At 41.6% G+C, this 27,893-nt stretch overlaps 1 protein-coding gene across 4 annotated transcripts in view; it reads left to right on the forward strand.

Moving 5' to 3' along the window:
- The window catches only part of PRIM2 (DNA primase subunit 2), a 297,206-nt gene that overhangs the window by 252,025 nt on the left and 17,288 nt on the right, over positions 1–27,893 (forward strand). For all 4 annotated transcript variants that reach the window (XM_074947892.1, XM_074947891.1, XM_074947893.1 and 1 more), the window contains one exon: positions 14,312–14,380. In XM_074947892.1, the coding sequence (XP_074803993.1) occupies positions 14,312–14,380 (69 nt within the window). The remainder of the gene's footprint in view (positions 1–14,311; positions 14,381–27,893) is intronic.

A 27,893-nucleotide genomic window follows, 5' to 3' on the forward strand; every position in this document is an offset into this window, starting at 1 on the left:
GGGCACAACATAAAAAGTTTGGAGATCACTGTTATAAAATGTTCATGAGAAAAGTATGTGATCTTTACTAAATGTCAAAATACCAGATTATTAATCGATAAGAAAATGTCAAGATTCAAGTATATGTGAAGGTAAATGCCTGACAGGATGTGTCATGCTGAGTAAGATTGCAGTACACTGGTTGCAGATATCAAAGACAGAAATGAATTTGATGGTGAATAAATGGCTTTGGATTGTGGGCATCTCAATCTCTAGTAAGTGAGAGGGCTTTCTTGAGAAAAAAACCTGACTTGATTGTTTCTCAACGTAAGCACCACACACCAAAAAAAACCAGAAACAAAAAGTAGTAAGTCAGTGTCGTTTTAACTCTTGTCCAGGTTTATTATTCCACAGTAATATACACAACAACAACCAGGACATTCATGTGTACTAAATAGCACAGTTAATCATTATTTGTTTATATCCAAGAAAAGGAATATGTGTGGGGGGAGGAAAACAAAAGGATATCTGATTTGGGCTTTGACTATCCTGAGGTAGGGCAATAGTCTTGTGGCTAAAGCAGAAAACCAGAATTCTGATAATTTAGGTTCTATTCCCAGCTCTCCCATAGACTGCCTTTTTGTCACTTATCTCAAAATCTTTATAACTTATTTTGTTGCATCTGTAAAATGGGGACTAATAATATTATCCACCTTTAATACAGGGTTTCTGCTTAAAGTGTTTGAATCATTATACTTTTTGGTTTGCAGTGCATATATATTCTCAGTTACTAAGGCTGTTATAATTCTAGTCAATAGAATTAAAGCAAAGATGCTGGTTAAATCATTGGACTCATGGTCTGCACCCTCTTGTAAATCTGAAGTGTTTTGAGGGATGGTGAGTCTTAATATCGGTTGGAGGCAGTGCGAGTGATATGGTTGCATATTTTCATGAAATACTTCTATAGTAAAAATAAAACTAATGGCACAGTACTTGGTAGGATTTACTTCTCTGATTATGGTTTCTAAAGATTACAATGAATCCTAGAGTAGTTTTAGAACATTGGCTGAGAAGTTTTGTTTATTTAAAAGCACACTATCTTTTTTCCTTGCTTCTGAAGAATTTTTGCTCACTTGTTCTCAAGTTGTTTCAAGACAGTGTTTTTGTGTATTGTGGTGGTGTTGATAAGAGATGACAGTAGGGTTTCACTTTTATATTTTTTTTATTGTCAAAGCATATTAATATGTGTTTATATTAGATAATTTATGCATTTGCTGTTACACTTAAAATGAAAAAGTTAAATAATTAAAAGATTTGATTAACTCTTTGCCTAATGAAGTCAAAATGCTTAATATTACTTAAAGTGGAAGACAAAGATCTGAAATCTTTTACTAACTAAAGTATTATTTCTTATTCTAAATTATTGTGAATATACATTAAGAACAAAAGTTCATGAACAATTGATGTTATTGTTTTTAGACCCAATTGAGTTAACACAAAATTATGGTAAAATGTGATTTACCATTGGGTGTTCATTAAGATTTCTTTAGCTCTTCACATTTTAGGCATTGACTACCTTACTTTCAAATTATGATCCCAATTTACCATTAATGAGGGCACACTTTGAAACATTTCAGTTGAACTTTCTTGTTCACTGAGCATATCCCCAAAAAAGCGGAGATTCTCTCTGTAGCCTCTAGATTATAGTTATACTACTATTGCAAAGAAGTTTACTTTTGCATGGGACTATGTTTTTGAAGATACATTTGGAAACCGTTCAGAAATCTGTTAGAAAACTGAACTTTTGTTATTGTTAGTATTCAGTAAATCGAGTAGGTTAAAAAACAAAATAGGATACCGTAGACACTTGCTACCAAGAAAACTTTTAAAAGGTATTAAACCTGCATGCTAGCAACTGTACATCATTTGGATGCCTCAGGAGGTTGGTTAAGCACCACTGTCTGACGATTTTTAAGCAGTTATTGTCCATACTAAATCTAAAAACTGTAAATAGTTTTTAATGATTAAATGTTTCAAAGTGGACAGTATACGAGACTTAAAAGTAACTCTGAATCTGGGGAACTTTATAGCAAAAGATAAATCTTAAAAGGTAAGTGTTCATATCAATACAAACGACTAAAAGTTCATAAGATTTTTTTAGTTAGGAAATATTTATCAATAGAAGATGACATTCAGCCTTTCCATTATTTTATGAACAGTAACTATGTTTTAAGAGTACCTCTTCCCCATTTTATCTCACATTACACCTCTACCGTATATGAACAGCATTTTGATTGTTACATTTAGTTTGTGATTCTTCATGTATTGCTAGATGTTGGGTGCATCCTTAAGCACAAATAATCTTATTGATTTTAGTGGGACTAGTCATGGTGTATAAAGTTAAACACGTGTTTGCAGGACCAGTCCGTTAAATACTAAATCCTCTTTGCAAGCATAAAAATGATATGCTGGCCACTATGTGATGTAATTTCCCCTGCTCAATCTTCAGGCCTTTCCTAGCATATATTGTTTGCAATCACTGTTAATATAACTAGCACCACAGGTGGGTGAGGTAGAGTACAGCAGCATTTAAAGTGAAGTTGGCTAAAATCATATTGGGGGTAGCGGGGAGGGGAGGGATAGGGATGGACAACGTGGAAGGGGAAAGAGATGACCAAAAAAAAAGAGGCCTGAGAAAATATATGAAAAAAATGCAAAACAAATCTAATCTATTTGAACAGCACAAGGGAGACTAAGAAAGATTTTATACCATATAGAACCCTAAAAAGCACATTTGAAAATATTTTTATCCAGTCTTCCTAAGTTTAAAACATTTTAAGATAAAAATTTAGAACATTTAAATTCTTTTTTTTCTTATAAGATGTAATCCGTAGTCTAAATTTACAAATATTGTATAACAAAGATAAAGCACTGCTGAGAAAGTCTGTTGAGTCAGGAACCTGCCTGCTATAATAAAGTACCATAATACTGAAGGCAGGATTAAAATACAGGTTTTTGCCATTGGCACAGGAACGGGCCGCCTTTGATTCGGAACGTCTTGTTGACTGCCCAAGTGAGAATATTGTTTATTTTATTAGCTGTAATCCTAAAAGGGGAACAGAGAAGGGAGGGAAGCATGTATGGAAAAAAGTATTGGAGATGAATGAACACTACAAAAGGAGAATTCAGGAAAAAGAGAATCAAGAAATCACTTGAAATAAAACATATAAATAGAATATTCCACAATCTAATCATAAATTGATACATTTTGTACATTGACAATTTATAAAGTAAAACATTTCCAAACTAAAAATCATATTGGTATTAAATTCAGAAGAAATTCAAAATGTTAAAAATAGCTAGGAAGATATATATAGTACTTCCTTATACCTGTGATATTAATCTAGATTGTGCCTGAGAAATTTCCTTATAGTCTCTCCCAAACTGTGAAAGGGAGAGAAACTCGAGTGTAGCCTTGGAGACTGGGGAATCTGACTACTGTCATTTAAATCTGAACAGCTGTCAACTCAGGAAGGGCCAGCGAATTAATAGAAAATATGTCTCCCAGAAATAGCTGAAAATAGAGATTGCAAAACATCTAATTTTGTATACTTCTAATTTACAAGTATAAAGACATATTAAATTAAAAATAGTATGTTAAAAATCTGGAAGGTTGCAAAGTTAAGCATTCAGACACAGAAATGGCAGAGCTAAATTTGCTCACACAGTAGAATTTCAGCAGTGGGCTTCTGAAACTGAAAAAAAACACTGGCATATAAATTATTTTCTAATTTTAGTTTTATTTATATAAACTTCCAAATAAAATATCTACCTTCATTTAGCAATCTATCTAGGGGTTACTGCAACAAATATATTCACATATTGACACCTTCTTTTCATTCAGACGTGTACTTGCTCGTCTGTTAGATATTTAACGAGTTCTTCACTAACACTCTTAAAAATTAAGGTTTATGCCTAAGAGGCCTATAAAAGAAAAGTGAAAAGTTAAGGAAGGGTTGTTTGTAGTGGATCCTCTGTGTAGATATTTTTGAAGAGACTCTGATGGAACAGGTGCTTTGGGGATGATTATTGCCCTTTTTAAAGCCTTATTTTAACTTGTATAAATGTTACCTTAAATATAAGCAGCCTTGTTGGTTGGCAGTTGATTTTAACTATTCTAGTGGTGGCAAGTTCTGGGGAAGCTATTGCATCACCACTTTTAAAAAATAATATCACCTAAAATAGTGCCAACGTGTGTGACACTGAAAACCATAAGACCAAATATTGTTACCTACAAGAAACAATAAATGAGTATTAATGGGGCATTTTGAGGAAACAGTTTAAAGCAGATAGAGAAGTCAGTATAATGTTTATGTATATGTTCTATAGAAATGGAGCTGTCAGAAATTCATGGTGTTCACTGTAAAATACAAATTAAATATCAAACGGCAATAGAAAGGCACATGCCCCATATCAGTAAATAACCAAAGGTCACAGTAAAGTCCTAACAGAGCAGGTTGAGTTATGCTGAGGTGTTTAGAAACTGACTTGAAACTGAAAAAACAATAATGTGTTCAAGTATGTTCCAGAAGATGCACCTCAATCACATATTCAGTCAACTTTGAAATAAAATGAAGGTTAGAAATGGGGTCATATTTGGTTAAATCCATAGTAGAAAGATTGCGTTTTTAATAACAGAAGTAACTGCAGCAATTTAAAAAAACCCCAGAAACTGACCTTAAGTAAGTGAAAGTAACTATCAGTAATTACCGAGTCCAAAGTATCTATCTGTACAACATCTTAACTATGTAAGCCAAAGATCTAGAGAGCAGGTGGTTGGACGCAGCTGTCAAACATCTTAATCTCATCAGTAACTAAAGCAAAATCAGAAAACAAAGTTGCAGATGGCAGTGAAAGAAAAGGTACAAAAGAACTAAAGGGAGGAGTACAATTCAAAGGCAAATTTGTCCTCAAGAATCTACAAAATAAAGTGATTTAATGCACATTTTTGTATTTCCCATTTTATTTTTAAGGATGGGTATACGTACACTTTACATAAATGAGACTTCTCTCCAGTCAGAAGTCATTTCTTGGTGTTGTGTATTTGCCACACCGTAGCATTTGTTTTAATGTTTTAACTTTCAAATTTCATTGCACAGAAACTCTCCTCCACCTGCTTGAGTACAATCTGGTCAATGAGTACTTTGTTAATGTCAGGGCAAGAAGAAACACTTTGAAGAACAGGAGGGACGGCCAAGCTTATTTTGTGAATGCTGGAACAGTTTAATGGCCCTTGGGAACATTTAGCATAGCACTTTGACCCTCTCCTCCAAGATCCTGCTCCTAGCTAACACAACAGGAGAAACTATGTGATTATATGTCATAATGGCTGAGTGGGCTGAAGGAATTTGAGAGGGTAGCGAGATTGCTTTCTACACTGACCCTAGCCCAGAGGGAGAAGAAAGATTCAGGCAGTGTGTGTGAGGATAGATAGGTTCTTAGGAAGAAGCTCTATTTTCTTGGAGCCACTAGAGGCAGATTCTGGTTTGGCATGAACTAGCTAGCTTCACCTGTGATATCAGTATCTCCCCACATGGCTCCTCTCCTTCACCTTGCAGAGGTATCCATGTTGAATTTATCCAAGAATGGGCAAAGGGTCTATGCAAACATTGTTTCTTCCTTGTTTGTCCTGAGTTGTAGCACTAGAACAGCTAGAAAGAACTGGCAGTGGTTGTGACATTACCCAGGGTACAATCTGCAACCTTGGACAGGTATGTGTCCCCTCAGTTCTCTAACCTGGGATGCCTTTTATTCAAGACAATCAAAAAGGTAACTCCAGCTGTGGTGCACTCCAGACTCAGGCCTGTGTGTGAAACCTGGTGGATGGAATGCCATGATTGGCTGGGTGTATTTGTGGAACTATTTTCAGCTGTTGATGACATAGAGAAAATACAAAGCATGCCACTAAAGGAGACTGCACTAAAAGCACAAATGTTGTTCTGTGCCATGATCAGTTTTCATAGCTGTCATGGAAACCATTTCAAGTGTTGTCCTGCCCTTGTCCAAAGTACTACAGAAAACAAATCTGGACATTTTCTGCTAATCAGTTGGTGACAGAAATTTTCCATTGTGGCATTACCCAAGGTACAATCTGGACTGTTGAACCGCAGTGTCCCCTTAACTCCGTAACCTGAGGTGCCTTTTACACTGTTTTGCTGTTATAACATCCACCCCTGGCCTATTCATACAGCCTTCAGCATGCAGATTCACTCCCAGGTAAATATATGAGCACTCTGACCAGTCGCTCATGAATTACGACACCCGCAAATCCTTAGTCCAAGTCTTGTTTCCCCAGAAATGTGTGCCTTGTACTATCCAGCACACTACTGAACAATGCAAGCTAATAGAAAGTCCATTTCTTCAAAGGAAAATGATATATGCACCCGCCTTGTTATCCCAAATGGAGTTTCTCACACACTTTAATTCAGACATAGTGGTTAAGATAAAGCAATAAGATAAATGCAGAAAGGTAGATTTTAAGTGATACAAAGACGATGCAAAAAAGTCAGGATTGGTTATAAAAATAAAATAAAAGTAATATGCAAGCTAATGCCTAATTTAACAAGCTAAGTGAACTTAAAATCAAAGGTTTTGCTGTACATTTCACAGACTGAGTCTCCTTTCAGCCTGGGACCACTCAGTTCTTTGAGAGTCATTGATGTTATGAACAGAGAGATGGCAGGAGGAGAAGTGAAGTTCCTCCCTCTTTATAATTCACTTTCTTGTGTTAGAAACATCCTTGCTGAGCCATGGTGATATTCAGTCCATTGTGGACATGAGGTTTGAATCATCCCTGTGATGAAATATAAATTTCTTGTTTACACCTCCCCGTTGCTAGAGAATGGCTGCTTCAGCAGGTGATAGCTCTTGAACATCTGCATGGGGTGCCAGTGAGACTTTGTCTCTGAAAAACTGGTCTGGGCCTACCTTTCCAACTCTGGAACATGTTACAGCAATGTTATAGAGTAGAAACTTATAACTTTACATACAATGCTGATACACATATTTTACCAGGACTAAAAATATTCAGAAGATTGAGTTTTCAAATGATACCTCACAAGGCATACTTTGTACAACATTTTGTCTTGGTTTTGTAAAAGTGGTGACCATAATGGTGTAGACTGTCAAAATGGTTTACAAGCCCTGTTGGCAACTTTCACCCTATCAGCTGCTGTGCTTGTGTCAATTGCCCCTTCCTCCAAATGTGTCGCTGATAGTTGTTCAGTTTATTTCCCTAAACTGGTGAAGAAGACAGCAGCAGTTTGGTAAAAGATAATGAGAAACATAATATGTGTTCCAGTAAGCAGACACGAAGCTTGATCATTGCCTGCCTTTTCTCTTCAAAGCAATCTTACAATATTATTAGCAGTGCAGCCCTTTGATCAGCTTGCAATCTGGAAGTGAAGACTTAAACCAAACTCATTTTATTGAAAGATGATGAGCTAGTCAGCCAGAATTCTCTGTTACATTGTCTTATTATGGTGGTCAAGATTGAGGCCCTTTTAAAATGTTTTCCACATTCCTAGGAAACTGAGAGTGTACCCAAATTTTCTGTTTGCCCAGCTTTGACTGTTATTCTCAAAATAAAGGATATATTCCTGAGTAACCAACTAGTATAGGATTACATTTATTAATACCAAAAAAAATGTATGGAGGACTCTATACTTTTTGGTGTGTTTACAATGAAGTAGTGGTATAACAGAACTGAAATTTGAAGGGAATATTAGCATTTAATTTTTCATATGTAAACAAATTAAACCTTTATTTTTCTTGTAGAATACACTCAAGGCAGAGCATTAGCTTCTCCAGTTCCTCTAAGGTGTTCAATACTGTTCTTGTTCGAGTGCTTCCTCATGTTCATTCCATTGTAGGTGTGTGTGCTCACCACATGCACCAGTGCCGTAAGTTTTTCCCTCAGTAGCATCTGTAGGAGACCGGCTCTAGTGCCCTCTGGAGTGGCGTGCGTACGCACCGGTATAAGGGCCAGTGATCCCCATATAAGCTGCTTGAAGTGTTTAGGGGAAACCCACGTTAGCAACAAGTGTCATATTTGCAAGTTTCAGACTACGGACCAAAAAGGAGTGGGGCATTTGTCTCTGAGCGCTCCTTATGGAGTCAGCCCTTACTTCAGCCTCAGCGCCGACCGAATCAGACTCTGTTCCTAGCACTGTGGCCTCAGTGTGCAGCGCACCGCCAGCACCGACTGAACACCGGCTAAAAAGCAAAAAAAAAAAAAAAAAAAGGCCGGGAGGGGACGTTCTCCTATTTCCTGTAAAGGGAAGGAGCGCAAAGACCCGTGAGGGGCAGCTCTTCCCCTCCCGTTGGAGGTTGGGCCCCAACTCCCACTGAGCGGTCAAGCCCACTCCAAGACCTGCCCACCACCCTGGGGACTGGCAGAGGACTCAGCTCCATAGCGGTGCCATCCACTCCGGAGGCCTGTGCCGCTGACATCGGGTACAGACGTGCCTCGTTCGAGGGATAAACCTGCCTTGGGACCCTTCCAACAGTCCCCATCAGTGCAGCACTACTCCTTGCCACAGGGGATGTCCTGTCAGCACTTGCCTGAGCAGTGGCACCAGCCTGCAGACACGGGTCGGCTGGCCTGCCTGATTCCTAGCATTGGTCCACGGATTCCAGGCACTGTTTCTTGGGCTGGAGGCAGCGATCGCCAGTGGGCTGGCACAGGCCACCAGAGGCACGGCACCAGGCTCCAGAGCCCCAGTGCCAAGAGTGCCTGAACTGCTCTCCCAGTACACAACAGTGCTCCGGAAGGTCAAGAGGCCAGACCCCGGAACCCCCATTGCTGGACCACCGGTACGGGTCACTACGAGTGTGTTACCGGTCTGTGACATGCTGGTCTACCCGCTCAGGTTCCCGCTCGACGGAACGGCATCGCTTGCGAAGTGTAAGGCATCGATCGCCAGGGTACCATCGTCCATCCGCCGAACACCGCCACTGGTCACTGGAATCGTGACGCCCACAGCCATCGTCGTTCTACAGATTCTCAGCAGAGGTTCAGGGCTAGAGCCGATGGGATCAGGGTAGATAGGTGGCCTTGGCACTGTCCTGGTCCCCCAGACATGTATCCACCTCCTCGGGCTCCGACAGTGAGAAGGAGAACCTGTCCACAGGACAGGACCACCCCTCAGGGGCATTGGTGTTCCTTGCTGGGCCACCAGTGGCCTTCCCCCTGGCAACTCTGGAACCCTTGGGGATTTCCCCAACCATCACAGGAGCATAAGTTGGCCTCGGGGGCATTCACCAAACAGTTGGCAGCAGTCTCCTCCTCACCTCCTGCACAGGGCCTCACCTTCTCTCGATCAAGGTGCACCTAGCAGCCATATTGGCCTTCTACCCTCTCATCCAGGGTAAATCTGTTCTATTATTGTATGAGATGTTGATCAGGTTCCTAAAGGGCCTTGAGCGTCTCTTATTGCCAATCCGGGACCCAGTACGAGATAACTGGTTCTGTGGATGAAGGGAAAGCTGTGGACGTGTTGTTCCTTGACTTCAGCAAAGCTTTTCACACTGTCTCCCACAGTATTCTTGCCAGCAAGTTAAAGAAGTATGGGCTGGATGAATGGACTATAAGGTGGGTAGAAAGCTGGCTAGATTGTTGGGCTCAACGGGTTGTGATCAATGGCTCCATGTCTAGTTGGCAGCCGGTATCAAGTGGAGTGCCCCAAGGGTCGGTCCTGGGGCCGGTTTTGTTCAATATCTTCATAAATGATCTGGAGGATGGTGTGGATTGTACCCTCAGCAAGTTAGCAGATGACACTAAACTGGGAGGAGAGGTAGATAGCTGGAGGGTAGGGATAGGATACAGAGGGACCTAGACAAATTGGAGGATTGGGCCAAAAGAAATTTGATGTGGTTCAACAAGGACAAGTGCAGAGTCCTGCACTTAGGACGGAAGAATCCCATGCACCGCTACAGACTAGGGACCGAATGGCTCGGCAGCAGTTCTGCAGAAAAGGACCCAGGGGTGACAGTGGACGAGAAGCTGGATATGAGTCAACAGTGTGCCCTTGTTGCCAAGAAGGCCAGTGGCATTTTGGGCTGTATAAGTAGGGGCATTGCCAGCAGATAGAGGGACATGATAGTTCCCCTCTATTCGACACTGGTGAGGCCTCATCTGGAGTACTGTGTCCAGTTTTGGGCCCCACACTACAAGAAGGATGTGGAAAAATTGGAAAGAGTCCAGCGGAGGGCAACAAAAATGATTAGGGGATTGGAACACATGACTTATGAGGAGAGGCTGAGGGAACTGGGGATGTTTAGTCTATAGAAGAGAAGAATGAGGGGGGATTTGATAGCTGCTTTCAACTACCTGAAAGGGGGTTCCAAAGAGAATGGCTCTAGACTATTCTCAGTGGTAGCAGATGACAGAACAAGGAGTAATGGTCTCAAGTTGCAGTGGGGGAGATTTAGGTTGGATATTAGGAAAAACTTTTTCACTAGGAGGGTGGTGAAACACTGGAATGCGTTACCTAGGGAGGTGGTGGAATCTCCTTCCTCAGAAGTTTTTAAGGTCAGGCTTGAGAAAGCCCTGGCTGGGATGATTTAATTGGGGATCGGTCCTGCTTTGAGCTCCTCCTCCTGAGGTCCCTTCCAACCCTGATATTCTATGATTCTATGATACCCCAACTGGACCTCAACCTAGGCCTCTCCAGGCCCACAGGCCCTACCTTTGCGTCCATGGCTTCTTGCTTCATTTCCCATCTGTCATGGAAGGTTGCTGTCCTTGTAGTGATTACCTTGGAGCCTCACTTCAGAGCCACCGTATACGGTATTCTACAAGGACAAGGTCCAGCTGTGGCCCCGTCCAGCTTTCCTGCCAAAGGTGATGTCACATTTCCATGTCAACCAGGATATCTTCCTCCCAGTGTTCTGTCCAAAGCAGTGGTGGGTAATCTGCTGGCGGGCCGTGAGACAGTTTGTTTACATGGACCATCCGCAGGCACAGCCACCCACAGCTCCCAGTGGCTGCGGTTTGCCATTCCTGTCCAATGGGAGCTGTAGGCGGCCATGCCTGCGGACGGTTGATGCAAACAAACTGTCTTGCAGCCCATCAGCGGATTACCCTGATGGGCCGCAGGTTGCCCATCACTGGTCCAAAACCTCACTCGACCAATTAGGAGAGGCAGCTGCACATTCTGGATGTCTGGCATGCCCTGACGTTCTACCTGGAGCACACCAGCTCTTTAGCACGACAGTTGACAGGATGAAGGGTCTTCCAGTGTCACCTCAAAAGATTTTGAATTGGATCACCCCCGCATCGGTACTTGTTACGAGCTTGTGCAGGCTGTTTCTCCACGAATAGTGAAGACTCACTCAACTTTGGCTGCCTTCCTGGCACATGTCCGTATCCAGGACACCTGCAGGGCCGTGATGTGGTCTTCAGTACACACATTCATGACTCCTATGCCATCACCTAGTAAGCCAGAGATGATGCTGGGTTTGGCAGAGCTGCATTGCAATAAACACATCCATGAACTCCCACCCGCCTCCTGTGGTACTGCTTGGGAGTCACCTACAATGGAATGGATGTGAGCAAGCGCTTGAAGAAGAAAAGTCAGTTACCTTTTCCGTAACTGGTGTTCTTTGAGATATGTTGCTCATGTCCATTCCATGACCTGCCCTCCTTCCCCACTGTCGGAGTTTCCAGCAAGAAGGAACTGAGGGTTCGGGGAGCCGGCGGCTCCCCTTATATCGGTGCATACACGCACCACTCCAGAGGGCACCAGAGCCAGTCCCCTACAAATACCACTGAGGGAAAAACTTCCAGTACTGGTGCATGTGGTGAGTACACACACACCTACAATGGAATGGACATGAGCAACACATCTCGAAGAACACCAGTTATGAAAAGGTAACTGTCTTTTTCTGAGATGAACAGATTAGACTTAGATATTTCTTCTTTACCAATTACTTCATTAGAGATTAAAAAGCATAAGGGAAAAATTCAGCTAAATACATTTATTTACATGTCTAACAAAATTATGAGCTAAATAGATACAGCACAAAACATTAAAATAAGTGCTAACCCATGTTTTCAAGAGTAATTACCAAAATATATTTCAGAAATAACACTTGAATAATAGCTAAATGTTTGTAAATGTAAAAACTACTAAACTTTCCGTCATTACATGAATACTTATTTCTTTACATAGATTTCAGTGCTAGGAGATATTCTTAACAAGCCTTTGTTCTTTAGGAGCTAGTAGATTGCTCTATCTATATCCCATCATAATCAACACTTGAAGCTGTTAACTTCCCAATTCTTAGGTTATAACAACTCAGAGCAGATTTCAGCCCAAGTGTGGCTTTAGAGGCAGTGTAACCTAGTTGATGAATCACTGGACTGAGACTCAGAAACCCACCTTCAGTTCCAGGGTCTGCCACTGGCTGACCAGCTCCGTGGCCTTCAGCAGGTCACTTTACTTCTGTGTCTCTGTTTTCTCATCTGTAAAATGAAGATAATGATTCTGACCTCCTTTGTTAAAGCTCTTGAGTTCTAAGGATGAAACGCAGTATATAAGAACCTTACATGATTATTAATACAAATATTTACCTGTTGAGAACCCCCACTAAAATATCCATTTTATCCTTTCCATCCTTGGTTGTCACTGAAGAGGGTATTTTGTCATCCAAATATTCCATATCACCTTCTAGAGCACAGATTGTATATTCAAAACAAAATAACCCAAAGACCCCCTCAACCTAATTAAATGAAGCCTATACAGATTTTAGGGCGAGCGTTTTATGTTCATCGTAACTTTTAACGACTAACACTAAATATACCATGGGTACTTTTGACTCCCTTAAGTTTCTAGTTCTGAGGTACAGGCAGAATTTTTTGGATGCTGTTTTTAATTTTAAAATGAGGTATGGATACTAATATAATGGTTAAACATGATATCCTTTTACTTTCATTATATAGAAATAATAGGGAAAAATAAGAAATTGTATTTGAACTATTTTGGACAATGTTTCTTCTTTGTTTTTCACTTTTAAAAAATGTATTTATTTATTTTATTTATTTAGAATCTGTTTCCTGCAAGACTAATTCAAAAAGTGGACAGGTTGGATACATAGACAGTCCCTGATTTCAGGCCCTGTTGGTTAGCTAGCTTGGGCCTTGGTCTTTTTACACTGGATTTAAAAGAAAGTGACAGGAAGCTTAGAAATTTAATCAGTTGGGCTGTAACAGAGAAACAATGCAGTTATGCACTTTCTTGGCAGTGTGTAGTGATTTGATCTATTCTGCAAATGTAATTTATTTGTACATCGCTCAATAACTATAACGCAGCATCCAATAATGAGGGCAGCAGGGATTGAAGCCTAAATTTACTGCAGTGACATAGAAAGGTTAACCGTTGAAAAAAGGGCTAGAAATTAACATTTTTTTCAAGAATTCTTTTTCCCTCCAGTGAGGTTATCTCTTAATTCCAGCAGCTTTCTCTGTTTGATAAGCAGAGAGTACACTTTTGATTATTTAAGGGAAGGAGATGGTTATGCAGCTTTAAAAATTTCAACTGATATTGCATTCTGCTGATAAGAATGCAGCACAGAAGAGATTACATGAGGTAGAACTGGGAAGCAAATTGTATTTACAAAAGATAGGATGATGCTCCTAATAGGTGTTCAAAACAGACTCTTCACTCGCATATTCTGCTGAGCTTTACTAGAAATAACTTCATTTCAAAAAGGGACAAATATGATTGAAGGTAAAAGCATTCCCGTCTTACAAATTCTTTTCTAAAGGGTTTACATTCAATTTTCTTGATGGGAGCACAGCAGTATTTTATGTTGCATCTATATGAAGTGGTAATGTGGAAAATAAAAATATAAAAAAGCGTACTTGATTGCTTCATGCTTCAACCACTTGAATTATTAGATCTATATATGCAATTATGTCAGAGATGTTACAATATGATATTCTGATAATAACGGTCAGATATACAATACGATGATATATTTTCATCTTATTCCTGCTTTTAAATGTACTGAAATCACCAGAACATCTTTCTATCTGTGATTGTTTTGTTTTTAATGCTACCAATGTATATTTAAGCAACCCGGGTATGATGGAACACAGCCAGAGTTATTACAGTACACAGGTGACAGGGGTGTCATGTGCAATGTACTTTCTTGCATTATATGCCTATCTGTTGTGAGGTATCTTATAAAGGTCAATGATAAAACATCAGTGAAAAATTCTTCAGTTCTGAATGAATGCTACTTCTAATTACTCTCCTTTTTTCTACAGGTTTTGGAGTTAGTGAAAGGTATGCATTACCAGCTGGCCTGTCAGAAATACTTCCAGTTGACACATGATGTAAGTACATATTTAATTTTTATTGTACAATAAGCAGGGTGCCTTTGTCTCTAGAAACTCCAGAGGTTCTCTACAGTTATCACACCCATCATTGGTTGTCAAATCTTGTTAATTTTAATGAGTTAATTAGTATAAGCCTTTTTGCTATGTATTTTAGCATGATTTTTGTATAAAATATTTTATACACATACATATCACTTCTGTAATGTAGATACATAAAAATAGAAAAGAGTGATAAGATGTAGCAAAACAAAATGTTTGTTTCTGAAAAGTCAGCATTTTTTAACGTTATCACAAGCACTAAAGTTGTCAATTCTCTTTTTTTAAAAGAAAAAAGCCTAATGAAATTTGTAGTGGATGCAACTAAAACTCTAACCACCAGTGAAAACTCTTTTTAGCCTTTTTTTTTTAAACATATTTCATCACGTATAAACATAGTTGAGCTTCAGAGGGCTAGCCATGCGCATCCGACAGAGTGGGTATTCACCCACGAAAGCTCGATGCTCCAATACGTCTGTTAGTCTATAAGGTGCCACAGGACTCTTTGCCGCTTAAACATAGTTGGCATCTTTAATTTATGGTGACTTATCATTTGATGACTTCCTACCTAATTTTCTTTTTCAGCTTGGTGACTTTTTAATTATTTTTTAAATTGTGGTTAGTTTTTGACTTAAGACATATTGAAAACATTCACTATGAAAGAATTTTCTCTTTGCTTAGTTCATCTCCTATAATTACTGAATTTTATTATAAAGAATATGAAAAAAATTAAAAACTGGAAGCTATCTATTTTATGAGCTTATAAGGAACTAATCACTGTAGTACCTTAGCACCTCATAGTCTTTTAATGTATTTGTATTAAGAGGTAGGGTCATACTATTCTCCTCCATTTTACATATGGGGAACTGAGGCACAGAGAGGCTAAGTGGTAGAACAGGGCCTTAAACCCAGGTATCACAGATCCTAGGATAGTGCCCATTCTTCCTCTGTAGGATAAATTCATTCAAATACAGTAAAAGCTTTGTTATCCAGCATGTTGAGGGAATGGGGAGTGCCAGTAAGTAAAAATTCCTGTTTACTAAGAGGGAGGGAGTTTGGGTATGGGAGGGGGCTCAAAGCTAGGGGTTGCAGTGCAGGAGGGGCATGGTCTCTGGGAGGGAGTTTGGGTACAGGAGGGGCCTCGGGGCAAGGGGCTGGGGCACAGGAGGGGGTGCGGGCTGCCAGATTCGGGCGGCACTCAACTTGGATGGCTCCATGCAAGCAGCAACCTGTCCCTGCTGCTCCTTGGTGGAGTGTGACTAGGTGGCTCTGCACGCTGTCCCCACCCTGCCCCACCCTGAGTGCTGGCTCCGCAGCTCCCATTGGCCGAGATCTGCGGCCAATGGGAGCTGTGGGGGTGGTGCCTGCAGGTGGAGGCCGCTGTGCCTCTGCCTAGGAGCAGCAAGGGACATGTCCCTGCTTGCGGGGAGCCGCCAGAGGTTTGCACCGCCCAGATCCGGCACACCCGAACCCCCTGCCCCGAGCCCCTTCCTGCACCCTCTCCCACACTCTGAACCCCTCGTGGCCGTTCCTCCGCCTAGGAGCAGCAGGGACATGAGGCCGGCTTCCGGGAAGCCATTTGAAACCAGGTAAGGAGTCTACTGGCCCAACACCAACCAGACTATAAACCGGACTTTCAGTGAAGATCAAAAATGCTGGTTTATAGAGCTTTCCGGTTGGTAAAGTGCCAGATACACAGTTTTTACTGAACTAAGCATATATAATCAATTAAAAGCAGTTGTGTAAGGCTTCATGGTAATTCATGTGGTACTGTTGTGTACACTGTGATGATGCTGGGATAATTGTGCACTGGTGACCTGAGTTATATGTGTATTTATCAGGAGATAACATAATAATGGTAACTCAGTTCATGGTCATTGGAGTCACCACTGTTGCTTATCACATGGTAACTTAAAAGAAGAGAATACATGGGTCCTTTTTTTCTTTGAAGTTATGTGGTAATGTAATAAAGAGATTAATGAGTAGATTGAGTGGCACAAGGGACTAATACTAATTAGGATACTGATCCTTTCAGTTCTAGGTCAGTGGTTCAAATTCAGTCTACATCAGCTGCAACTGAAAATCAGTACCATCTGAAGGTTGTTCATTTGCCTATGTAGAATGAATTTGTTTAGCACAGTTCAGTTTCTAGTTCTTAGGTTTTCACTGCATTTATAAAAATCATTTTACAGGAAAACCCTGATTATTTGATATTTTGGTTATGTCCAACATTTGGATAAATCCTTGACTCCAAAATATGTATAGAAATAGATATGTAGATTTTTGGATAAATAAAATGTAAATGTTTTGAATGTCCCTGACATCTCAGTAGATAATTCAGTGATTCATTGGCTTTGTGTGTGTGTGAAATTTTCGCAGGTGTCTACGTGATTTAGGAGCCTAGGTCCCATTGAAAGTCTTGAGCTTCTAAATCACTTAAAGCACTGTTGAAAATTTTACCCCTGGACACTGAAGTCTGTCTTCTCCCTTCTAGAGTTGATCCTTCCATGGGTTATATGGGGCAGCTTATATTATGATAGTGCTGTACATGTTCTGTGGATAAATAGAAATCTCAGTGTCCAGGGTGGTTAAACTGGTGCATTTCATGAGCAATAATTCACTTACATTTGTAGGGGGGGAAAAAGAGATAAGAGCATAAATGAAATCATTTAAGAAGTAGGGGGGCCCTTGATAGTGCTCTGAACAACTGTGTTTAAGAGAATTGTGTTTGTTTCCCTGATTCTTCGCTACCTGGACTGGTGTGCTGGGAATGCTTTATAAAAGTGTGTAATCAGTGACACAGAAAAATATATGAATGCTGTTGGTAATATGAGTCTTTGAATAGCGGCTAAAGCTTAGGAAAACAGGAGAAGAGGATTGTCAGTGTCAACAAGCATCCCTTGGAGTGAAAAATGTATAAGTTGTTATAGTTTATGATTATAACGAGAATTATTCAAGGATTGGAAAATGCACCTTATCGTGATAGACTGAAGGAGTTCAATCTATTTAATTTAACAAAGAGAAGGTTAAGGGGAGACTTAATCAGTCTATAAGCACCTATATGGAGAACAAATATTTGATAATAGTCTCTTTAATATATCAGACAGAGGGATAACAAGATCCAGTGGCTGGAAGTTGTAGCTAGACAAGTTCAAACTGGAAATAAGACGTAAAATTTTTAACAGTGAAGGTAATTCATCTATGAATCAATTGTGGTTGATTCATTCACTGACAACTTTAAAATGGATTGGATTTTTTTTAAAAGTTATGCTGTAGTTCAAACAGGGCAGTAGTTCAAACAGAAAGTATTTTGGAGAAGGTCTATTGCCTTTGTAACTAGGTGATCACAGTGGTCCCTTCTGGCCTTAGAATCTATGAATTTATGAAACTTGAGAAAATACCACATGCCATTCCTTTGTGAAAGTGGTATGTCCTGCCCTGGAATTCTTATTCTGAAATACCATCAGATCTATAATGGTGAGTTGTTAAATCTATTCTCTGTCCCCTGCATGTCAGTGGGCATTCCCATGGCAACTGGGAGCAAACCAGATCTTTGCTCTGAGCTGGGGGGTTAGGATTGCCCTGCATAAAGAACTCTCCAGAAATCTCTGCTTCCAAATGGCACACAGAGCAGACTCCAGGAGTCTCTTTCACAGAGCTTTTACATGGTTTGTAAAAGATTTCTAGCTAATTATCAATCAGTTTCTTCTGGGTTTTGAGGTTTTCCTCCTCAGAACTGCTGAACACATACATATCTATGCTTTCTGAGGAGGGTTTAAAGCAGCATTTCTCAAATGTGGCCACTAGGAGCTTTTCTTATGGGCACAGCCTCCTGGGCAGTGATGGGGGAGGGGAGCAAAGCTGTGCCCCTCCCCCAAGGCCACTAGCAGGGGTTGGGTCCTGCCCTCCCTCTGGAGACACAAATGCTGGAGGCGCAGGCTGCTAGTGAGTTCCCCACCTTCCCTGGAGAGGCAGGCAACAGGCTCCGGCACTGGGCTCACCCACCATCCATTCCCCCCTGACCCCCACTGCCTCCTATGCCCCCCCATTCCATTCCCCTCATCGCCTTTGGCCCCCACTGCCTCCCTACCCACCTCCCCATCCAGGGCTTAATTTTTCCCTGGGCTTGCCAGGGCTGAATAAGTCTGCTGCTGTGAAAAGTGATATTTGTATGTTTGGCAATACCACTTTTCACAGCAGCAGACTTACTAGCTAGCAAGTCTTTAAAAAAGCAACCAAAAAAGCAAAATCAACAACAAAAAAGACATGAAGGTGCAAAGCACCTTATTGGTGTTTCCATTCTGTTTAGGTCCAATAAAGAATAGAGACAAGTGTACATTATTTTTATGATTGAGTCTGCAAGAAATCCCAGCATAAATAAATTGCAGTGATTTGGACTTGTATGTGTGCATATTTATTTGTCTTTCCTAAACTTGATTAGAAATTTTAGTTAAAATTGTAACAGTGGCCACCAGCAAGAGTTGGTGGCTGCACTTTGAGGCCACCAAAAATTTGTTGTGAGACCTATGGTTTAAAGGACAGCACTCTCCTAACTTCCTCCTTCAAAAATGACAGACACAGTAGCCCACAGAAAACCAGCTCTGAGGTGGTATGTTGGTGAAGTCCACACTGAGATAGGTGAGCCAGCAACAATTAAATGGGGCTCCCAGCTGGTATGTGGGTGAGGGCCACACTGAGATGGTTGAGCAGGAAGCTTTCTTCACTGAGACCAGACCAGAATCAGTGGCATGGAGCCAGGAGTAAGTTTTTTCAAATCCTCCTCTTGTTTCCCCAAGGTCTGGGGCCCATTTTCCCACAGTTTACAGAGTAAGCAGAAAATTTCACTGGAGCCTTCTGAATCTCAGAGGAAGCAGTTCTACTCCCAGCCAGCACATAGGAAAAGTTGATTCCGAGATGGTTGAGAATGCTGCAAAACATACTCCCCTTCCAAAGGTGTTTACCTATAGGATTTCAGCTGCCATGAAAGGTACAAGCTCTTGTGACCTTTCTGATACCAATGAGTCATTTGTCTCCATTGGATCCAGTTCACTTCTCATTCTGTTCAGTCATCGCCCCCTCAGCCTGGACTCAGCAGCAGGGATCATGGGGTAAAGTGATTCAGATCACCTTGCTTGGGAGATGGAACTATCTCTCCTCTCCTCTGAGCCTCCTGGAGTCCCACAGGAGGTCATAAAGTGGCTACAATTTTCCTGAGGGAGACAGTAGACTCCTTTCAGTCTCCCTAGTAATGTGCGCTCTCTCTCTCACAGTGTTCCACTCCTTTTCTTTCAAGGGTTTGGCCCAGGGTATAATGAAGTATATTGCTCACAATTGAAGGGGCAGCACAAAGACTTAAAATCTTTTGTGAGAGAATCTCCCCTCTAGATCTTATATTGAGAAGGAGGAATTCCTAAAATTGGGGCTTTGAGCGAGATACTTCAGACTCTCAACTAAGGTTTCCAGAATTATTAACAAATGGGGGTCTTATTTCACAGGTGCTTATGTTTTTAGAAAATGAAACACACATACAAAATTGCACCCTGAAAAGTTGAAGAAAAGTAGTAATTCTTACCTAGTTTGAAGGTGTAATTAAGATGGAATGGGAATTCTATATGAAGACCTACTAATACCTAAGAGCTTAAGTCTTCATTAATGTGGCTAAGGTTAAGCTTGTTGCAGTCTCCTTAGTAAAGGGCAGCTGAGGGAGTATTGCCACAAACACACACAGAGGAGGAGAATAAAATGATCTCTCAGGCTAAACTTGGATATAGCAGCCTCAGCCCTGAGGCTGCAGTCTCATTGTGCAGATTTATGCTCAACTTGGAGGCCCCTATCAGCGTGACAAACAAGCAAACAAAAACATACATGAAATCTACTTTAAACATGAAGTGTTTTCAGATCTGATGGTTCACCTGATTCTGATTTGCTGTACGTTCAAAAATTCCAAAGCCTTGCACCAGGAGCAGTTATGGCTCCACTTGAAGAAACACGAATTGCCAGCTAACATCTAATATCCTTCCAAATACTGTTGGTGATCTCTTTGGAGAGCACAGAGACACAGCAGTTACTGAGGCTTTAGACAAGGGAATAAATAAGTCCCTTCCTCCTTCCAGTGAGAGAATTTTCAGCAGATGTTCGCTTTTAAGCTACTGCTGCTCCAGAGTAGAGCTTACACATTTAGAGGAGACCATTGCTGCATTTCCTGAGAGTTCGAAGATCAAGGCTGGAGTTCTTTGGAAAGCAATCCAGCTCCAAAAGCTTCTTTTTACTTTGGCTTTCTCAGGTTTTCTCTGGCATGTGTTATTCAGAGGGTCAAACTAGATGATCACAGTGGTCCATCCTGACCTTAGAATCTGTGAAAGTCTGGACAAATCCCCTTCCCCACCCCCAGTATGTTTCAGAGTGGAAATCAACCACCTCAGAAAATGGGTGTTTCAATATCACTCACGTATTGTCCGAGGACAAGTTAAAAATTCACCAACACATCAAGAAGATGGTTGTACCATCAGATGATGAAGGGTGCAGTAGCCCATCTCCTACACATTGGAACAATGAAACCCATTTTGTGGCAAGACCGATATTTTGGAAAGGCCACAAGATTATTTGTGGTACAAAGAGAAGCAATGGTATACAGCCCATTTTAGATCTTAAATCCATGTGGAGATCAGTATTCCAAGTGGAAATACTGAAACCCATCATTACTGCAATATTTTTCCAAGACTTCAGAATATGAAAGTAAACTTCCTGGACTTGTAACTTCTACACGGATATTCACAAATTTCATATCAAAGCTCTGTTCAAGGGGAAAGGATACATATCTGCTCTTATCTGATGACATTCTCATCTGGTTACAGAGGACCCAGCAGCCATTACTACAAGCATTCAGAAACGTGGCTTTGAGTGAAAAATTGAAGGACCAGTTGTAGTCCTCACAAAACTCCAGCTTCTAAGTTATCATCTAAGGCCATCTCTAGAAGGGAGATACAAGAAAATAGTGTCTGATTTGCTAAGTATTAGCATATCTCTGACTTAGTGTATGGGCTAGTGAGTCTCATATGGCTACCCAGTACAAATTGTGCATAGCTTCCAGCCAACAATTGTGGCAAATCAGCATATAAAGATCTTGGCCCAGATTTAGTACTAGCATCTCTTGTTGAACTCATTCTTAATATGATTTAACAGCTACCTAATGTAAGGTCCAAAGAAGCTGATCATCAGTACCAATATTGGACCCCATGTAGGGGAAAAATATCTGAATTCCTATATGAGTTTGCGGAAGACACCGTGTATAACCTGTCTCATGATGATCACTACTCCAGGAGATGATTCTTTAGTAACCTGGCATACATATAACCGCTAAAAAGGCAGAAAATCTTCTGCACTGCTTAGAGAAGTTGCCATATTTGTGTTTTGGGAAAAAGCTATTGCTCGGTTCTACACCAAGAATTAAACTTGGGGTTGGCTGGCTCAGCAAGATACACACAGAACCAAGTGAATGCAGATGAGATGAGCTAACCTTTCAGTGCATCATACACCAGATTGGAACTATGTTGTTGAACCTATTTGCATCCAAGTCCAGTTGGAAAACAGAAGAGAAACAACGTGATAGACACATTCAAAAGTGGAACTGTGGTCTACTTATCTTAGGAGTAGTGTAAAAGGCTTCCTTTATGCCTTTCTGCCCTCAGCCACAGAGAGTAAAGCTTGTGAAGGAACAGGCTACAGCAGTGGTTCTCAAAGCCGGTCTGCCGCTTGTTCAGGGAAAGCCCCTGGCGGGCCGGACCGGTTTGTTTACCTGCTGCGTCCCCAGGTTCGGCTGATCGCGGCTCCCACTGGCTGTGGTTCGCCGCTCCAGGCCAATGTGGGCTGCGGGAAGGGCAGTCAGCATGTCCCTTGGCCCACACCGTTTCCCACAGCCCCCATTGGCCTGGAGCAGCGAACCGCAGCCAGTGGGAGCCGCGATCGGCCGAATCTGCGGACGCGGCAGGTAAACAAACCGGTCCGGCCCGCCAGGGGCTTTCCCTGAACAAGCGGTGGACTGGCTTTGAGAACCACTGGGCTACAGTGTTTGTAATCACCTTCTCATGAACCATTTCAGAGGAGGGAACTATGGTCACTCATTCTACAAAGGTGATAAACACCCTCCTGGCATCTCGGAGGAAATTCACAAATGATATCTACATATTTTAGGTTTAGATATTGGTATTACAAGGGACACACATCAGGGCAAAATCAGCTGAAGCAAAGGACACTCTACTGTTTTTACAAGATGACGCTCACCATGAGTCTCAAAGCCAACACTACTTGGAAAGGCAAGTTAGCAACTTGACACATGTTGCACTCAAAGAAACCCATGAGAATCTCTTTACTGTCACATAATAGATTACCGAGGATCACCAGTCAAATCCGTCCTCTGGCAATATGCAGATTCTTGTCATGATCAAGTCTTAATAAAACCACCTTTCAGCTTCACAATTGGTAGGTCTGTTTCTCTTTTCATTGAAAGTATTTTGCTGTGTCACCACTCCCTTGTCCAAGAAGGTTTTGGAAGTTGGCCTGTTTTCAGTGAAACAGCCTTCTACCAAATGCTGAATGAGCAGGCGGCAAATATGTTAATTCTTTAGTGTTTTGAGAAAGTGTTGATGGAAATCCCTGTAATAGCCTCATGGCTTCAGTTATATGTTCTATCAAACATGGTAGATCTGTAAACTAACCAGCCCTTGATCTCCAAGGTCGTCATGGTATTCCTTATGAAATAGAGGTGGTGGTTTTGTCCTTCTGGATGAATCCAAATATTTTAAGAACGTAAAATACAAAAGTTAGATGTGAGCAGAGCCTTCAAGGGACAATGTAGAGCAGACACATTCAAAGCCTCTCAGGTAGAATTCCTCTCCTCACATTATCCATGAAAAGAGCAGCAACTTCTATGGGTGAAGAGAACCATTTCATGAGGCTGTTTATAAGGCTACTCCAGGGCTTTTCATCAACACAGTCTCATATACTATAGAATCAACATCTTCACTCCTGCTAATGCAGCATTTGCTAGCATTATCACTAACCCTTAAGTTCCTTTTCAAATCTACATGGATAAATAGAATGAACCCTGAACCCTCCCTCCCTCGCTAGGGATGATTTACTGCTTTCTACATTCCTCTGTAAAGACTGTCCGACATAGAGGAGACTGAGAAAAGGAAATTATATCTTATCTGTGAATTTTCATTCAATGACCCTCTGACAGAGTCTGACTCTCCTTTGGAGTATTGTATTATGTCCAGGGTTTTTTCCTTGCTATCACTCATTTAGTAAGTAGTTTAAAAAGGAAGAAGGTGTTCTTCCAGGAAGTCCCAAAATTTTATGTTAAGGCTCTGCTGTAGATGGTTTGAATAGCACTTTTAAAACTTTTACATAGTATTTTTCAGCTTTGGAAACTATCCTCCTTTGAAGAGTGTCCTTTTGGGTGCTCCATTTCAGGTACGTGTGCATCCCCATATGCCTTCAATCAGAGATTTTCATTAGCAGTGTCCATTCAGCCCTCACATGCCCTAAATATCCTCGTGCCCTGCACTGTGGCTATATCAGGCTGCATGGGCAGACTGCCCTCAGTTCCTTCTCAATTGCATCAGCCTGAGACAGAAGTTTAATGTGTCCACCTTGAGCGTGCTTCAACTGGATAGCTTTTGCTTAGTTTCTGTTTTAGCTTAGTTTAGGTGTTTGGATTTTTTTAGTCAGTTAGTTGGTTTAGTTATACTTTGGAGGATTGTTTTTACATTTTCCTCCCTCATGGGAGGCCATCCTCTCTAGGAAAGCAATGTCCAGTTCACACCCTTTTAAATGCTACATCACTTGCTGAGAGGCTATCCCAAACAGCGATGGTCCCTCTAAGTGTGTTCACTAACTAGGAGAGTTGCATCTCCCACAGAAGTGTAAATTCTGTTTAGCCCTTAAATCCAGGGCAAGAAAAAACTGAGAAAACAAGCTGCAGCTACTGATGAGGGAGAAGCTCCATTTGGCGCACTTCAGAGGCAAGTCAGGAGAAACCCCCATGTACAATGGTCTCTGGCTGTATCTAGCACTCCTTTGACTTCAGCTCAGCACTCCCGTAGAAAGAGAGAGGCTCTAGAGACCTACTCTAAAAGTCTCAAGAAGTACAGCTCTGACTCCTCTGATAGAAATCCACTTTGAAAAGACCTCGCTCTCCAAGTAGGTCAAAGAAGCTTCGACCTCAAGGCTCATTACTGTAGAGGCTAAGGGCTCCTACGGTACTGGCGGGGATGGGAAAGCCCATAGCTCTAAGAAAAAGCATGGCTTCACAAAGACTTCAGTACCCTCTGGAAGAGATGAATAGAACAAACACAGAAGAGCAGCACCATTGGACACAGCTCCTCTTCTGGTACTTCCCCTAATGAGCTCTTCAGTACCACATAAGACTAAGCCTCTTTCTATGTCAGCACCTACTTTGGAAAGCTCAAAATCCTCAGTACTGTCCAGTAGGAACAAGCAGACTGTCCCATCAGTACCGCAGCTTTACTCAGTGCTGCAAGACTTTAGGTATCTGAAGGATTAATCTGTGACTGCTGAACCAAAGTCTCCACTGCTTGCAAGTACCGAATGCCTCTTGGCACCAAGAACCACTTGGTTTCCAGATCCCTGCACATCTCTGGTACCACTTGATTCACCCTTTTGCCTGGAGTTCCTCCCCTAGAGGAGGAAGAGAATGATGGCTATCTATCCAGGGCTCTCTGACTTATCCATACAAGAATCCTTTTCCCTGAAGAGACAGGGAGGACTTCAGAGGAACATGTTATGCTTGATAGAAACAACCTTGGATACCGCACCCTCCTCCATATGGTTCTCAATGTCCATATTGGGATTCCTGGACAATACTGTTGGTAACTGCAATGACAGATGTACCCCTGTTGGTGTGAGTGGCATACCTCAGTGCTCATACTGTAGGAGGCAAATGATCACCTCAAGAAACTAGTCTCCACAACCTATTGGAGCTGAGGGCAGTCAGAAATGCTTGCCTCCATTTTCTGCCTCTCATCAAGGACAAGTCTATCAGAGTAATGACAGACAATGTTACTTGCATGTTTTATATTAATCATCAGGGAGACATGAGATCCCTCTTTGTGTGCCAAAGCAATAAGTTATGAAACTGGTGCATAAAACATCACATATAGATTTCAGCAATTTGTCTTCCTGGCATGCAAAATGTCACAGCTAATACTCTCAGAAGGTATTTTTCTCAAGGCTATGACTAGGAGTTGAACTCCCAGATTCTCGATGGCATAGTTCAGATTTGGGGCTTTCCAGAACTGGACTGCTTCAGCACAGCCACAAACAAAAAGTATAATCTGTTATGTTCAAGAGGGGATCTAGGTTGCAATTAATTGGGGGATGCCTTCCTCCTACCTTGGATGAAGAAGCTGTTCTACGCATTTCCCCCAGCACCTCTCATACTCAGGGTGGTGAACAAAATCAGAGAGGACAAGATCAGGATTATCCTAATAGTCCCAAAGTGGTTGAGACGAGCATGGTTTCCTTATCTGTTTCACTTGTCTTTCTCTGTCTAGCAATATATCTTCCCATCACTACTCAACTTCTTTCCCAGAATGGTGGTCCATTGATGCATCCCAATCTAGGAATGCTCTGTGTTGAGGCATGGCTCTTTGATGGTTCATGGGGTTAGTGTCAGTCTGTTCTGTAGAAGTACAACAGATATTACTAAGTAGCTGGAAAGATTCTACTGGAAATACCTTCAGAAGTGGAGAAGATTTGGTCACTGGTGTGAACTCCAGGAAATCGTTCTTGAATCTTCCTTGCTTTCATGTGTTCTAGATTACCTGTTGCAATTAAACAAAACAGAATTGTCAAACAGTTCCCCCAAGGTTCATTTGGTTGCTATAAGAGCCTCTCATTCCACAACTGAGGGTTTGCTCATCCTACAACTGTAAGTTTCATTAAAGGTCGAGGGGACCTTTTCCCGCATGTGAAAGACCCTACTCCAGTTTGAGATTTCAGTTTACTTCTCAAATGTCTCATGAAACCTCCTTTTGAACCAATGGCGACATGCTCATTACTGAACTTGTCTATGGACACAGCCTTCTTGGTAGCCTTACATCTTCCTGAAGAGTTGGAGAAAGTGAGGCCTTAATGGCAGACCCTCTTCACAGTATTCTACAAGGACTGGGTTTCCCAACATCCACAACTCAAGTTCCTACCTAAGATGTGGTCTGAGTTGAATCTGAATCAGATTATTTATTTACCTGTTTTCTTTCTGAAACCACATAATTCTAACCCAGAGACTTCTTTCCATCCTCTAGATGCCAGAAGGGCATTATCCTGGATAGAACTACAGCATTTCAAAAGCCTCCTGGACTGTTTGTTTTGACTGTACACAGATTTAAGGGATCTGCTATTTCTACACAATGACTGTTAATTACTGGGAGTCTTATTGTATGTGATAGTGCTGTCCACATCAGTGGCTTTACTTAAAAAGTTCCCAGCATCTGAGATCTGCAGAGCCACTACATGGTCCTCAGTACTTACCTTCTCCAGGCACTATGCCCTAGTCAGTGATTCTTGATCTGATGTGGCAGTTAGCACTGCAGTTCTTTCTTCACTTCAGGACTTGATTCTGAAGCTTCCTCTTCCCTACAGGGATACTGCTTGGGAGTCACCTGAAGTGGAGCACCAATAAGGATACTACTCAAAGATGAGAGAGAGTTACTCACCTTGTACAATAATTAATTGTAGTTGTTCTAAATGTGTGTCCTTAGGTATGCTCCACTACCCACCTGCTTCCTCTTTGCTTTGGGGTTTCCTTGTGGGATTCAGAAGTGGAGAAGGAACTGAGGTCAGTTCACTCATGAAGCCTGATATAGCCTAAGTGTGGGGTGCAAGGATGTGTAGGGTGCATGCACAGGTCAAACAGATACTACTAATGAAAATCTCCAGTTGCAGGTGTGTGGGGCATATGCACACCTGAAGTGGAGCACCCATAAGGGGATACATCTCAAGGGACTAGTTATTGCACAGGATGAGTAATATCTTTTTCTGGAGAGTTCTTCCTGAGAGGTTGTCCTAATCCAGAGCAAAGATCTAGTCTACCCCTAATGTCATGCAGATGAGGAACGCCTGTGACATTTCCCAGGGGTACTCAGGGTGGTGAGGCACCTTGCTGTTCCCTTCTGTTAACATAAGGAAACATTGTCTGTGCCTGTCCGAAGTCTGCTCCCTGACATCACCAGCCACAGGCAACACAAGGACTCCCCTCTCAGCCTAAGCAGGCTCTGCCGTCCCTCTGCAAGTAAGCAATAGGCACACTCCAATACGAACCACAGCACTTTGAAGTTCCAGCCCCTGTTCCACTAGACACTCCCTGTAACCAGGTTTCAGAGTAGCACCCGTGTTAGTCTGTATCCGCAAAAAGAAAAGGAGGACTTGTGGCACCTTAGAGACTAACCAATTTATT

This window comes from Natator depressus, chromosome 3 (assembly GCF_965152275.1).
Source record: "Natator depressus isolate rNatDep1 chromosome 3, rNatDep2.hap1, whole genome shotgun sequence".
NCBI classification, from domain to species: domain Eukaryota; kingdom Metazoa; phylum Chordata; order Testudines; family Cheloniidae; genus Natator; species Natator depressus.